This window comes from Mercenaria mercenaria, chromosome 15, assembly GCF_021730395.1.
Source record: "Mercenaria mercenaria strain notata chromosome 15, MADL_Memer_1, whole genome shotgun sequence".
Classification (NCBI taxonomy): domain Eukaryota; kingdom Metazoa; phylum Mollusca; class Bivalvia; order Venerida; family Veneridae; genus Mercenaria; species Mercenaria mercenaria.
The window spans coordinates 43,628,407-43,641,071 of record NC_069375.1 but is presented as its reverse complement, the minus strand read 5'-3'; the positions used below and the strand labels follow the sequence as shown (position 1 = coordinate 43,641,071).

General features: G+C 33.6%; 1 protein-coding gene across 1 annotated transcript in view; it reads left to right on the top strand.

Moving 5' to 3' along the window:
* LOC123561597 (atrial natriuretic peptide receptor 1-like) overlaps nt 1-7,014 on the top strand; it is a 60,856-nt gene extending 53,842 nt beyond the window's left edge. The window contains exons 17-23 of the mRNA XM_045354081.2: nt 98-250; nt 1,386-1,509; nt 2,099-2,167; nt 2,833-3,007; nt 3,372-3,470; nt 5,050-5,141; nt 6,685-7,014. Coding sequence (XP_045210016.2) covers nt 98-250; nt 1,386-1,509; nt 2,099-2,167; nt 2,833-3,007; nt 3,372-3,470; nt 5,050-5,141; nt 6,685-6,756 — 784 coding nt within the window. The 3' untranslated portion in view covers nt 6,757-7,014. The remainder of the gene's footprint in view (nt 1-97; nt 251-1,385; nt 1,510-2,098; nt 2,168-2,832; nt 3,008-3,371; nt 3,471-5,049; nt 5,142-6,684) is intronic.
* The last annotated feature ends 5,651 nt before the right edge of the window (nt 7,015-12,665 follow it).

The following is a 12,665-nucleotide window of genomic DNA, read 5'->3' as shown; positions in this document are numbered from 1 at the left end:
TTATCTCTAGGTTATGTACACATCAGCATATTAATTAGCATACGTTACTGGTTTTCAAGAAATGTCTCAAGTAATGTACACATAATTACTTTTTTAGAAATATGAACCCGGCGGAAAATGTTCTAGACGTGTTGTTAAATCGAATGGAGCAGTATGCCAACAATCTGGAGGGTTTGGTTGAAGACAGAACTCAAGCGTTCCTCGATGAGAAGAAAAAGTCCGAAGAACTATTGTACCAAGTATTGCCTAAGTAATGATGTTGCTCATTTTCTGAATGAAACAAACTGTGATTGTTGTTTACATAGGGTGCATTATCATAACTTTCAATATGCTTTATATAATACTAAAAAATGTTACGTTTATTATTATTATTATTCCCTGAAGAAGGAATTAAGCTGATACGTTGGAACTATAGTAAATTTTGAAATTAACAGCGTGTTTGGTCTTTATCTACTTCATTATTTATATAATACTTACTAATTCTAAGTTAGTACTGGTAACCTTCGACAGATGTAAGATTCTTAAAACATATATTACAACCTTTTGGAAAAAAAATGCAGACTCGGGTCTGTTCAAGAGGGGAAATGAAATGTGCAGGTTCCATTAAGCCGCTAGCAACAGTTTATTCGGAGATATAATGAAAGGACTCAGTGGTTCCAAAGAACCAGAAGGTCAATAGAGTTTTTAGCCTTTAATGGATGCTGCCTTATTAAACAAAATTCATTTGTGAATATTAATATTTGAAACAATTTCTCACTAGAAATTTGATTGTATATGGATAGTTACAAAATACTGAAAGCTATTTATACGAACACTTCATTAATTATAACACAGAGATACCACAAGTTTTTTTTTTTATTTCATCCATGATTTTAAAGGTGGTTGGCAGATCGTGGTAATGTAATATATTTGTTAAAACATTTATACTTATTAATGCTCTCTGAGTTCCTAAAACATGTAGGTAATTTTAAAATTTGATTTTGTTAACTGAGTTAATAAGCATCTAAATGAATTATATTATATGAGTGATATGTCTTTAATAATTGTTATACTATATTTTTCATGCAGTTGCATTTAGAAATATGTATCTAACAAAAAATTACTAGAAATGCAAGTTTATGAAATTGATATTTCCCCCTTTAACTATCTTCTTGTGGAATCAAAATAGATCTATAGATCGGAAATAAACGAATTTTAAAATAAAAATAAAAAATTTAAAATAAAGCTACATTCGGTTTAAAATTTTTCTTTGAAACTGGTAATAATATTTAAGTCAAAAGAAGTGATTGACCACCTTTAAGGCCAGGTATCATGTCCCGGAATATTATCTTCATAATTATTTTTCTTTTGAGTATTACAATAACTTTAACTTATTTTATATTTAGGAGTGTTGCTGATCAGTTGCGTATAGGAAATGCTGTTAGCCCCGAGTCATACAGCTCTGTTACAATATATTTCTCAGATATCGTTGGGTTTACAGAAATATCAGCTAAAAGTTCACCGTTTCAGGTATTACATTTTTCGAATGGTTGTGATCAGAACGCTTGTATTTAAATGCTTGTAATATATATTTAGCCATCAGCCTGCTGGCGACAAGTTCTACCTTTACGACCTTTGAAGACCAAGATCAGCCGTGCAGGCTGATCATGGTCGGCACTGTTTGCTATTCAGTCAGTAAATGCTCGGTGAACACCCCCCTCAAATAATAAATGGTACTGTCCAGTTTGAAAGATAGACAAGTTCATTATAGAAATTTAAGGTAAGGTTTAAATCTGTTATGCGAATACACTTATGGTGCGCTAATTGTCAAACACCAAACCTAGAAGTATATTACATTTGTATGTCGCGTATTGTTTTTCCATACACGCCTTAACGGTTTTGGTCACACTATAAATATGTATTTGTTTTTGTTAATTACTCTGTCTTCTGTTCAATGTATGATGTAAGTTTATTTTCTTAAATTATTTAAGGTGCGTTATTTTTAGCAAAACTTAAATGGAAATGTCACATCTGATGATAATAGCAAATAAAATTGTATTTTCAAATTGTTTTTTATTACTAAACTTGTACATGATAACACATACGTATTTTCTTTCAGATAGTGGATTTTTTGAACGATCTGTACACATGTTTTGACTCAATCATTGAAAATTACAATGTGTATAAGGTAAACAAATTGATTTTATTTATTTAATTTCTTGTTTCACACTATTTTTTATTTATTTGTATTCTTGTATCGGTCATATGTATTTGCTCATACTTACTGTATTTACCTATAAACGCCTCTAACCATTCTATAATCATATCATTGAAAGAGGAGTAGATTTCTTTCAAGTGAAAAGGTTACCCTCCTATCTTGAAAGAGGCCGGTTCTTCTAGCCCAGTGAACGCCTTTGTTTGATATGATGACTGAAGCTTATATGATGAATGAACGTTATTTTCAGGACGTTCGACAAAAAAATGTTTAAGTATGAAACAAGGTGGCACGTTAGTGTCAAAGCAATGCGTTATATCAATAATTACGGCCTGACCTAAATTGTTAGGTGTGACTGAAACTTCTTGAAGAAAACTTCAATGTACAATGTCTTTGTCGGGACGGATTTTATTGTAAGGTGCGTTTTGCAGAGATACGGAGTGTTCATAATCTTACTGAATATACTTTCTTGCAAATGTTGAGTTTTGTTAACTGAGCTCAACTGTACATGCAAAGTAATGACAATCTGAGGTTGACTCAGCAATAAGAATTTCATATGTTTTACCTTTAAATCATTGACAATAGCCAAGACATAACCAAATTTATATTCTGCACAAAGAGTTTTAATCTTTATTCAGGTTGAAACGATCGGTGATGCTTACATGGTAGTGTCGGGACTTCCGGAAAGGAACGGAAACGAGCATGTACGGCAAATATCTCGGATGGCGTTAGAAGTACTACACAACGTGCGCCAGTTTACGATACGGCACCAACCTGAAACACCTGTGAAAGCTCGTATTGGGATACACTCAGGTAGTTATTCCCCTCTGGTTAGACATCTAAAGCTGACACTCGGTATCTCGAAATCGCTTGTCGAAAAATGGCTATATCACAGACATTATCAAGTCTCGTCCCGAAAATGCACAAAATATCATTTAACGTCGAATTTCTGTTATCTCGTAGGAGAACGTTCATTCCGAGGAATTCGAAATACTGAGTATCAGCTTTAGTTACAATAAGATGTTGGTCATATTCCTTTTTAGCTCTCTTGAATAGTTGTCGATTATAATGGGTAATTTGTTCGTGCTTAGTACGGATGTTGTTTGAAGAGTTATAATTTATGTTATATATATATGACATTAAGTATACGAACAGACACCTTGTCTACTGTTTACAGGACCTGTGTGCGCCGGCGTTGTGGGAAGGAAAATGCCACGTTATTGCCTTTTTGGCGACACTGTAAATATTGCGAGTCGGATGGAATCTAATGGAGAAGGTATGCTGAAGTGACACCTACATATTTCTAGTTTACTGTTTGATTCCTTAACAGAGCTGATTTATTTTTTTGCTGTTTTGGAACCAAAGAGTCGATTCAATCATTATGTAGAGTTCTTGTTAACAGATGCTACGGTGCATGAGAAGAATAGCACTTTTCTTTATCTCTCACAAACAGACTCTGTCAAAATGAGTCTTCTATTATTTTGTATGGTTGCTGTCAGGATACGAGTTATATGACCCAGGGATGTGCCTACGCCTTTAGTATCTTAAACAATGAAATAGGTCCAGTCGCTAAGGTGACTATGTCTTAGACTAGCTGATAAAAGATGTAGAATGTCCTTTGTTTAAAACGATAGCTGGTGAGACCAAATGTCTCATATATAAATTTTCCTCTGGCTTCCTTGCCTAAATCATTCGTGTACCAACGATTCGTAAAAATGATTTCAATATGAGCTAGATAACTTCAGGGATCAGGCAAAAATCACTCAGTGTTTCACCTGCAAACCTTAAACTAATGAAATCAGCCCAAACTCCTATAGGCTGGACATACTATACTTGACTGGTATTTTTGTTGAAGTTCCCGTCGGACAATGTCTTTGAATGTACAACATAGAATCCTATTGTATAGATGTATTTTGTATCGAAGCTGCAACGTTAAATGTTTGCCCTGACTCCTGGATGCTCAGCGCCTATATGCTATCACATGTAGTATTTAATTATCATATAAATATAACTCCGACGCCTTGGCTGTACTTCGCCAACAACGCTGAACATCGTCTGTATGCTGGAACTCTCCTACTATGTCAACAGAATACCAAACTCTTGAAAAATGAAATGAGTCCTATCGCTAAGGTGACTATATCTTAGACCAGCAGACAAACGAAGTAGAATGTCCTTTGTTAAGACGTAAAGCTGGTGAGACCAAATATCTCGTATATAAAATTTTCCTCTGGCTATCTTGCCTAAATGATTCGTGTACCAATGATTTTCAAATGATTTCAGCTTTGAGCTAGACAGTTTCAGGGATCAGGCAAATCACTAAATATTTCAAACTAACAATCTTCAATTGATAATAATTAGCTCAAACTCCTATAAGCTGGATACTCGACTGGTATTTTTGTTGAAGTTCTCGTAAGACAATGTCTTTGAATCAACAACATACGAGTCCTATCGCACAGATGCTCGGCCTCTGTCTTCTTAACTGAAGTTGCTTTTCTATATGATTGCCCTGACTCCAGGATGCTCCGCGCCTCTATGCTATCACATATAGCATTCAACTACCATATAGGTATATCCCTACATAGCTCAAAACCTTGTTGAAATCCTGCTACTCTTCTTTAGACTATGAACTTATTCAGATCAGTTTGGCTATTTTTTAGGAATGTGAAAAACAAGTAAAATGCTAACTGTAAAATTAAGGTACCCACTACATGTACAAAACTTCCTGCACATTTGATATTTTAAAGTGTCAAATGATACAACCATTGTTTCATTAGCGTCTATAAATCTATGTGTTGTTATTCTGCACGGCTAAACATCGAAATTATTTATAATCATAAACAACTGCAATTTTTCAGCTATGAAAATACATATCAGTGAACAGTCGAAACAGTTGTTAGAACTGGACAAGAATTTTATCACTGAAGAGAGAGGCGTCATTGATATAAAGGTGAAAGTTCTAGTTGTTAAATATAAACACTGCATTTGCTCTGTATATCTTATGTAGGATGAACTCTTTGAGTAGTCTGACATGGTTCGATTTGGTTGTCAGTCAAACAAAGGAGTAAATCAAGCTACGTATATCCTTCGGTAAACAACGGCTGACGCACGGACTAGTATGATAGCACTATGGCATCGGTTATGACGTCAACTTGCCGCATGACGTCAGGTTCATTACTGCTCGGATAAATGAAGTCCAAACTATTTTTATCAAGCTATTTCAGTCAGCATGTAAGAATGTCTTCTTACGGTTCATCGTATAATTTACCATCATTCATTTAACCTTTCGGGCTGGGCAAACGGCCTCGTGGTTTAGTGAACAATGATGAATCAGGCGACAAATTACTCAAAGACATTGATTATTTCATAATTCTGATAATGTCTAAAACAAAGTTATTTCAAGGAAACTGTTATAAATCGTTCAAGTAAATGTATTACATTTACATGTATCTATCAGAAATGTAATTATAATTAAATTTATTTATATTAATTTACTAGACGGTCGCTTTTCTACATCAAACAGAAATGTTTTGATCGTTGTGAAATAACTCAAAAGGATAGGTCTTTCTGATATCCAATACTGTAGTTTATGAGTACTTCAGACTGTTAATAAATAATATAATTCATTTCAAACATCAAACGCCTCATCGTTTAAACTTCTGATGCCACCTCAATATCTTTATTATTAACTTTCGTATTACTAATAATACATATATTGAATTATCTCAGATATGTAGAAGGTAGAGGATGGAAGAATATATTTGAGAAAAAAAACTCGACAGTTTCTATATCTTTCTATATATCTTTCGCGTTCTATTGTCACAATCTAGGTCTGGAAAGTCACAAAAAATAAACAAAACTGTCAAAACTGTATAATGGAGCGAATGTCGTTTAATATAAGGCAAAAAAGAGAAATTTTGCTTCAAACAAAATAAATTCTCTATTTGGTCATATTTTGGGAATATATTTGAATTTGTTTTGATATTTATAATATATCATTGAAAAGCAGATATATCTAAAATCTAAATATTCCGTATGACATTTGGCCATTTTATTTAAAACACAACTTTTGACTTTTTTATTTGGTTAGATTTCGCAAAAATGAATGAAATGATATTGCACACTTCGATTTTGTTGCTATGTTAATTTGTTATTACCAACAGATTTTTCTAAACGTATAAGGAATTTAAAAGATGTATTTAGAGGAATGAAATATATCGCAAAAATGTAGAGGGAGCATCAGAAGTCATAATGAACGATGCAAACACCATTTGTAAAATTAATACGAAGTTCAGCTATCTCTAAATAAATCTCACCTATGGCATGTTAAACGTAATAAAGGTTATCAAGATATTCTAGGCATAATACTGTTAACGCATTGCTTTGACACTAACGTGCCACCTTGTTAAACATTTTTTGTCGAACGTCCTGAAAATAACGTTCATTCATCATTAAGGTTCAACTATAACTGTATTCTTTTCTCTGTTTTTCAGGGGAAAGGATTGACAAAAACATTTTGGCTGATAGATGAAATATCGAACAATTTGGAAATAATAATGTTATGAAAAGGAAAAACTATGTTGTATGATACGAAACACTGTATGGGATATTTCGTTAAGATTTGTACCGTCACAGTTCGACCGTCACATGACACAATTGTGTTAAAAAACCGGAGTGACTTCTGTTGGTGAAATAGAGTAAAACAAGTTTTTTTATGTTTTCGGTAAAATTTCACTGTGACTTTAAATAATATTTTTTTTCTGTAAACTGTGCCAAGACAATAACTGCCGGACTTCAGTTAGACAAAGTTGTGCAAGTTTTGATGTACCCAGTAGTACGTTTTATAATGTTGTTCAACTCAGTGAATGAACTACTATAAGTTGTTTGATATACAGCCTTTGTTTCGTATGTCATCAGTATAATGTTTTGCAATAAATGGATATTATATATTTGAGTCAGTGTATTGTTTTATATATCCATTTTTTCTGTCTAGCATATAACGTCATCAGACAATAAATTTACAATAAAAGTGATGAGATAGCTTTGTCAACTGATGAAGTTTCAGGACACAGATCAGTTTCAAACACCATAAACAATACAAGTTACATGGCATATATTATATTTTCATGCTACAAACACCGCTAAATGAAGTATTCTGATCTAATGTAAGTTTAAAAGGATTGGTAGTATAATTATTCAGAAATTATTTACCATGAAATACATAGTCAATCTACTGTATATACAGTAACTGATCAAATGTGCATGCACTCTGCACTTTAACATGCGGTCGGGTATTTAAAAAGCTAAACAAAATGTAGTTTTAAAGTAAAATTGTCATGTTTTTATCTAGAACATATTGTACAGAACACATATTTTATATCATAATTATGTTAATCATAATCTAGGAAACTTTGACATTAAATAAGACTAAGGAGGGACCAAAATGTGGGGGACGCAATGATCAATTTGAAATCGTCAAGGGATACCAAATGACCAAAATGGGAACGATTAGACTTTTGGACGATTTGACGAGCTGACTATAAATCGTTTACGGGAGATCACTCGGTATCAGAAGTTAGGCTATTTCCAAAGGAGTTAAAAACCCCAGTTTCCTATGTTTCCTTTTATATAAGTTATTGACCGTTCCAAGGCGGTGCCCCTATTTTCTGTCCGCCTTCTATTTTGTGTTGCATATGTTGTCTTGTTTGTTTTAGCCGTTCTTTCCTCTTTTTTCCCCCCTATCGCTCCCTCCTATCCTTTCCCCTTGCATTTGCGCTCCCTTGCTTTAGCACCCCCTCTACTTTTACTATGAGTAAGTTATTGTGTCCACCTTAATTTTGGCTGCCGGAATCCTCAGGTGGTGCCTTATTGTTGTTTTTTCCCCTGCTTGCGTTACCTGGTGGCTTGTGCGCGTGTGCTGAGCGTGCCTCGTGTGTTATAACTTACTTGCCTGTTGTTCAGTAATTTGTGTGTTGTTGTCTTTACTGATGCGCTGCTGTGGTAGCTGGGACGTGATAGACGTACATTCACTTGTGTATCATCTTGTTCTACTTTCTAACCCCCCCTCCCCTTCTCACCCTTCCCTTTGTTTAAATAAAGTCTGTGTTGTTTTGAGCACTTCTGTATAGTTTCGTACAGTTCTTCGTTGTGGCGATGTTTGTGCGTCTGTGCTTCTAGATCTCCCTTACCTATTACTTAGCAACGGACTGTACGTTTCCTTAAGTAATTAGTCAGAGAACCTACACCACTTAAATATTATCTATCCTTCGAACCCTGTGGATTTTTTATCCACCAATCATATGACATTTTTTATCACTGTTTACAGAAGTACAGTGAAACAATGTAAATGTGAATACATACCGGCATTGGGCCGGAAAAACAAAAGAGGACTTAACAATAAGAAAACATCCAACATAAAAAATATCTATTCATAGAAACTTATTATCGCCTCAAACAACGCAAAATAAGAACATGCATGTAAATTTATAAACGTATCGGCGGCAAGAGTACAAATACACATTGCACATCAATGAAACAATTAAATTATCAAAGAAGCAACAAACAACAAAAACGCGAACGCAGAATTACTCAGTAGAATCCCGCTTTGGTCAGTTTGCAAAATACCAGACTTTGCAGTTTGAAACTGATTTACTGGACTAAATCGAATCCTAAACATCGTCAATGGACGGTGTAAATTACTTTCCGGCAGATATTTTCAGTATCCACAGTTACATATATTGTCAATTTCTGCGTAAATTTGTAATTAAACTGTGTGATAGCCTTTCATGTTGTCCATCTGGGACTGTCAGTCGTGATACGTAACATGATAAATATACACTCATTGTGTGACCTTACTGGAATTTAAGTCACGAAAATGTGGCAGGAATTCTACTTTATCATAGTTTGTCAATGTTTTTAACCTGTTTTGGGCAAGTATTCGATAGAATGTCACAACTTTAAATTCATATGAAATTGTTGTACTGAAATTAAGAAATAAGCTTGAATAAATATATAGTGCTAACATGCGTACTTTTAGGCTGGTAATTTTAACTTTTCTGGTTAAACTAATTCCAACATAAAATATTTTGTTAAAAACAAGTAGTATGAAAGAAAATGTAACATAGAAAAAAACCCCTAAAAATATCATGTCACTTTTGTGAGATCTGCATCTTGAATTCTGAAGTAACGTACTTATATGTATTTTCGTCGTTACTGTGTTCCATATTCTGTATTGTTCTACTACTGGTATTTTTTCACACGAGAGCAAACAGGACCATGCCTACATTTGAGAGCTGAAACTGGAAATTTGGCCGTTATTACTGGACAAACAGAGTCAAGTGCAACACAGAAACACATTGCGAATCCAATGGAACTGAACTAAATGCTTTACATACATGTATTATGCTAGGACAGCAAGTTCAGCAACAGGAATCGTCCCTTTGAAGATCTAAAAGCCAACTTGATCTTTCATAATACGATCAAAAAGGAAAGCGTATTGATCAACTGTTAAAGTAATGAACACATATAAACATGTTGTATATGTCCAAGTAATAGGACCATTGGCACTTCTGATGAAACGTTTGAAATAGTCGTAAATGTCATTTGTGAGAAGTTCAAGAAAATGGTTAATAACATCTCCATAAAGAGAAGGTTGTAAAAGCATATTTGTTTTGGACATTTGAACCTATAGTTAAAGACCGATATAGATAAGTAAAATATTAAATTATTGGCTGCTCGAAATGTATGTTGGTATACTAAGATGTTTTGATAGAAATTACAATGAAAGAAATACGGTTTAAATACTGGCAAAAGGAAACTCACAGACAAAGGAGTCCTATACCGTTGTTAGAAGCAAAGCCAGAAGAATCTCTTAAAATAAATTGCACATCTTTTCAATCAAATAATCGTCAATTGCAGCCAGTGGTTACTGCTTATGGGCTGCCTGAAAAGGTAAATTGTTCGTTACCTTTTGATGAGTCACAAAAACCGTCCTTTAAATTTTGTCCAGTATATTCTATCATTGGCGGGCACCAGTCCTCAATATATCGTACTTGCGATTCATATTCCAATATCTGTCAGTCTTTTGTCTTTATAAAAAACATTTGTACATTTGTAAGTCCAATACATTGGCCTCACTTTGAAAAAACGTTTGAATGTACGCATATGAAGAGAAACGTTACATAAAACGTAATTCCGTTTTGAACAAAATAGTGGTGAAAAGTCGTCTCCTGACTTTGACAAAACAATTGTTCACGGAGTAAATTATGGAAGGGTCTTTACCAAATATTCTATGTAAGTAAACATGTTATATCAAAATATTTGGATTCAGTTTTATCAAAAAATCTATGCAATCTTACGATATTGATGACAAGTAAAATTTATCGCTGACAAAAAGCGAAAAGGAAATATGAGTACTATGTCAGCATATTTTATTTCTTAATTTTAAAATTTAAGAGCACTTTGAATACACATTAAAAGAACAGCAACAATAAGAGAACTAATATAAGAATTTGGCCAATCCAATCAAAAATCAAGACTTTGACCAAAAATATACTTATGCAAAAACTATTTAGAAAAAAAGAAAACGTTTTTATCATTACAATGGAAAGATATATGGTTTTGGTTGTGAACTAGACATGATAATGTTTTGTAAAGATAAATTGAAAAATTATTATTTGTGTTTACATGATAATGTGCTTTCTGTACGTTTTCATGTTTCAAAGGTATTTTTTTCCGTTTATTTCACGATTTGTAATACATCCAAACATACCGAAAGCACATTATCATGTAAAAACTCATATATATAACATATACAACACGCACATATATAAGTTCAACGAATGTATGCATCACATTTGATCATTGGGTTTCAATATTTTATCAGAGGAGTTACTACAAAGTAGAGATTGCAGTTTTTCATTTATATACCCAACGCCCGGACTGTCCCTCAAATTATTTGAATTAATTATAATGTATGTTTGAAAACACCAGGTTAGAACTTAAATTATATTTAGATTCGTTTTATTTCTAATTTCTCTGTTACAATTTTGAAAAATGGTTGTGACAAATATTCTCATAATTGAAAATCTCCTCCCGTATCAATAAAAGCTTTGGTTATAGAAACAATAGAAACAATTAAGGTTGCATTGCGAACGTGTTATTACAAAAATTTAGTTTAGTTCAGTATTCCAGAAAACGTATATTAAGATACAAAGGTTCAAGGGTTTACTCCTTCTTTTACAAATCTCAGTTTGCATATTTGCAAATACATGTATGCACGGATCCAGAGGGTGGGGGATGGGGGGTGGGGGGGGGGGCGTGACCGGGGTCTGGAAAATCCTTAAAAAAAGGAAAGAAGAGAAGAAGGAAAGAAATTTTTTTTTTCGAAAAAGACAATATAAAGACCGCATTCAAAGTATATGCGGCTGCTTCATACGACCCCGACATATTTCATATTTATATTAATTATCTTAAAGAAACTAAGAATTCTACCTTGAAGAAAACTTGATTTTATCATTTTCCCCAAATTTAACAGGCTAGCACATAAAACTGAAAATAAGGGGTAATAAGGGCGGGTGGGGGGGGGGGGAAGGGTGTCGGACCCCCTCTGACAAAATAAGCTAGATCCGCGCATGTACATGAGACAAATACTAAAATAACTAAAACTAATACACGATATATTATCACGTACTCTAATAAAAGAAGCAAAATGAGTATAGCTGCGAAAACTATTTTATCAAATTAATTTAACAAATATGCATAACTATAAGAAACTTTAATTTTCGATGCGGTCTTTTTGGCTTTAATAGTTAGCCCCATATTTTAAGAAAACAATCAAACAATACAAATTCATAGAAAGAAAGGGTTGTTTTACAAGAAATTTGAACAATATATAAAACATTTATATTACTCTACAAAACAGTATTTAGCTTATTGATATAATTGTTCATTGAATTGCGAAAAAGGACTGACTGAAAGGGCCATACTTTCGGCCAGTTCATCGCCTTTAAAAACTAAATTTTTGAAAGAACTCTTACATATCTTTGTTTTGACAAGTCTGACACCAAATGCTTGATTTGAACAAACTTGGTTTAGGAAGACTAGACAAAATATCTGCCAAACATCTAAGCTTTGGACCTTGTGGTTTTTGGTGGGGAGGGTTTTTAAAGATTTTCCGTTTGGTTTCCATTCCGTGTGTAATAAAATTCTGTGAACAATTTTCGCCGAAGACCATTCAATGAACATCCAAAATCAAGTCCATTGCCACAAAATGGATCAAGAGGAGAAGATGTTTTGATTAAGTAAAAATGACTACACAGAAAGACAGACATTAGACTTTGCGCAAAACAAAGTTCGATGTGTGCTTAAATATAATTGGAAGCTTAATGGCTTGCCGCCTTTGTTCATACAGTTCTACTTAAACAACATGGTCATCTTGCGAAAACACATCATGTCGTTTCATACACTAAATCGC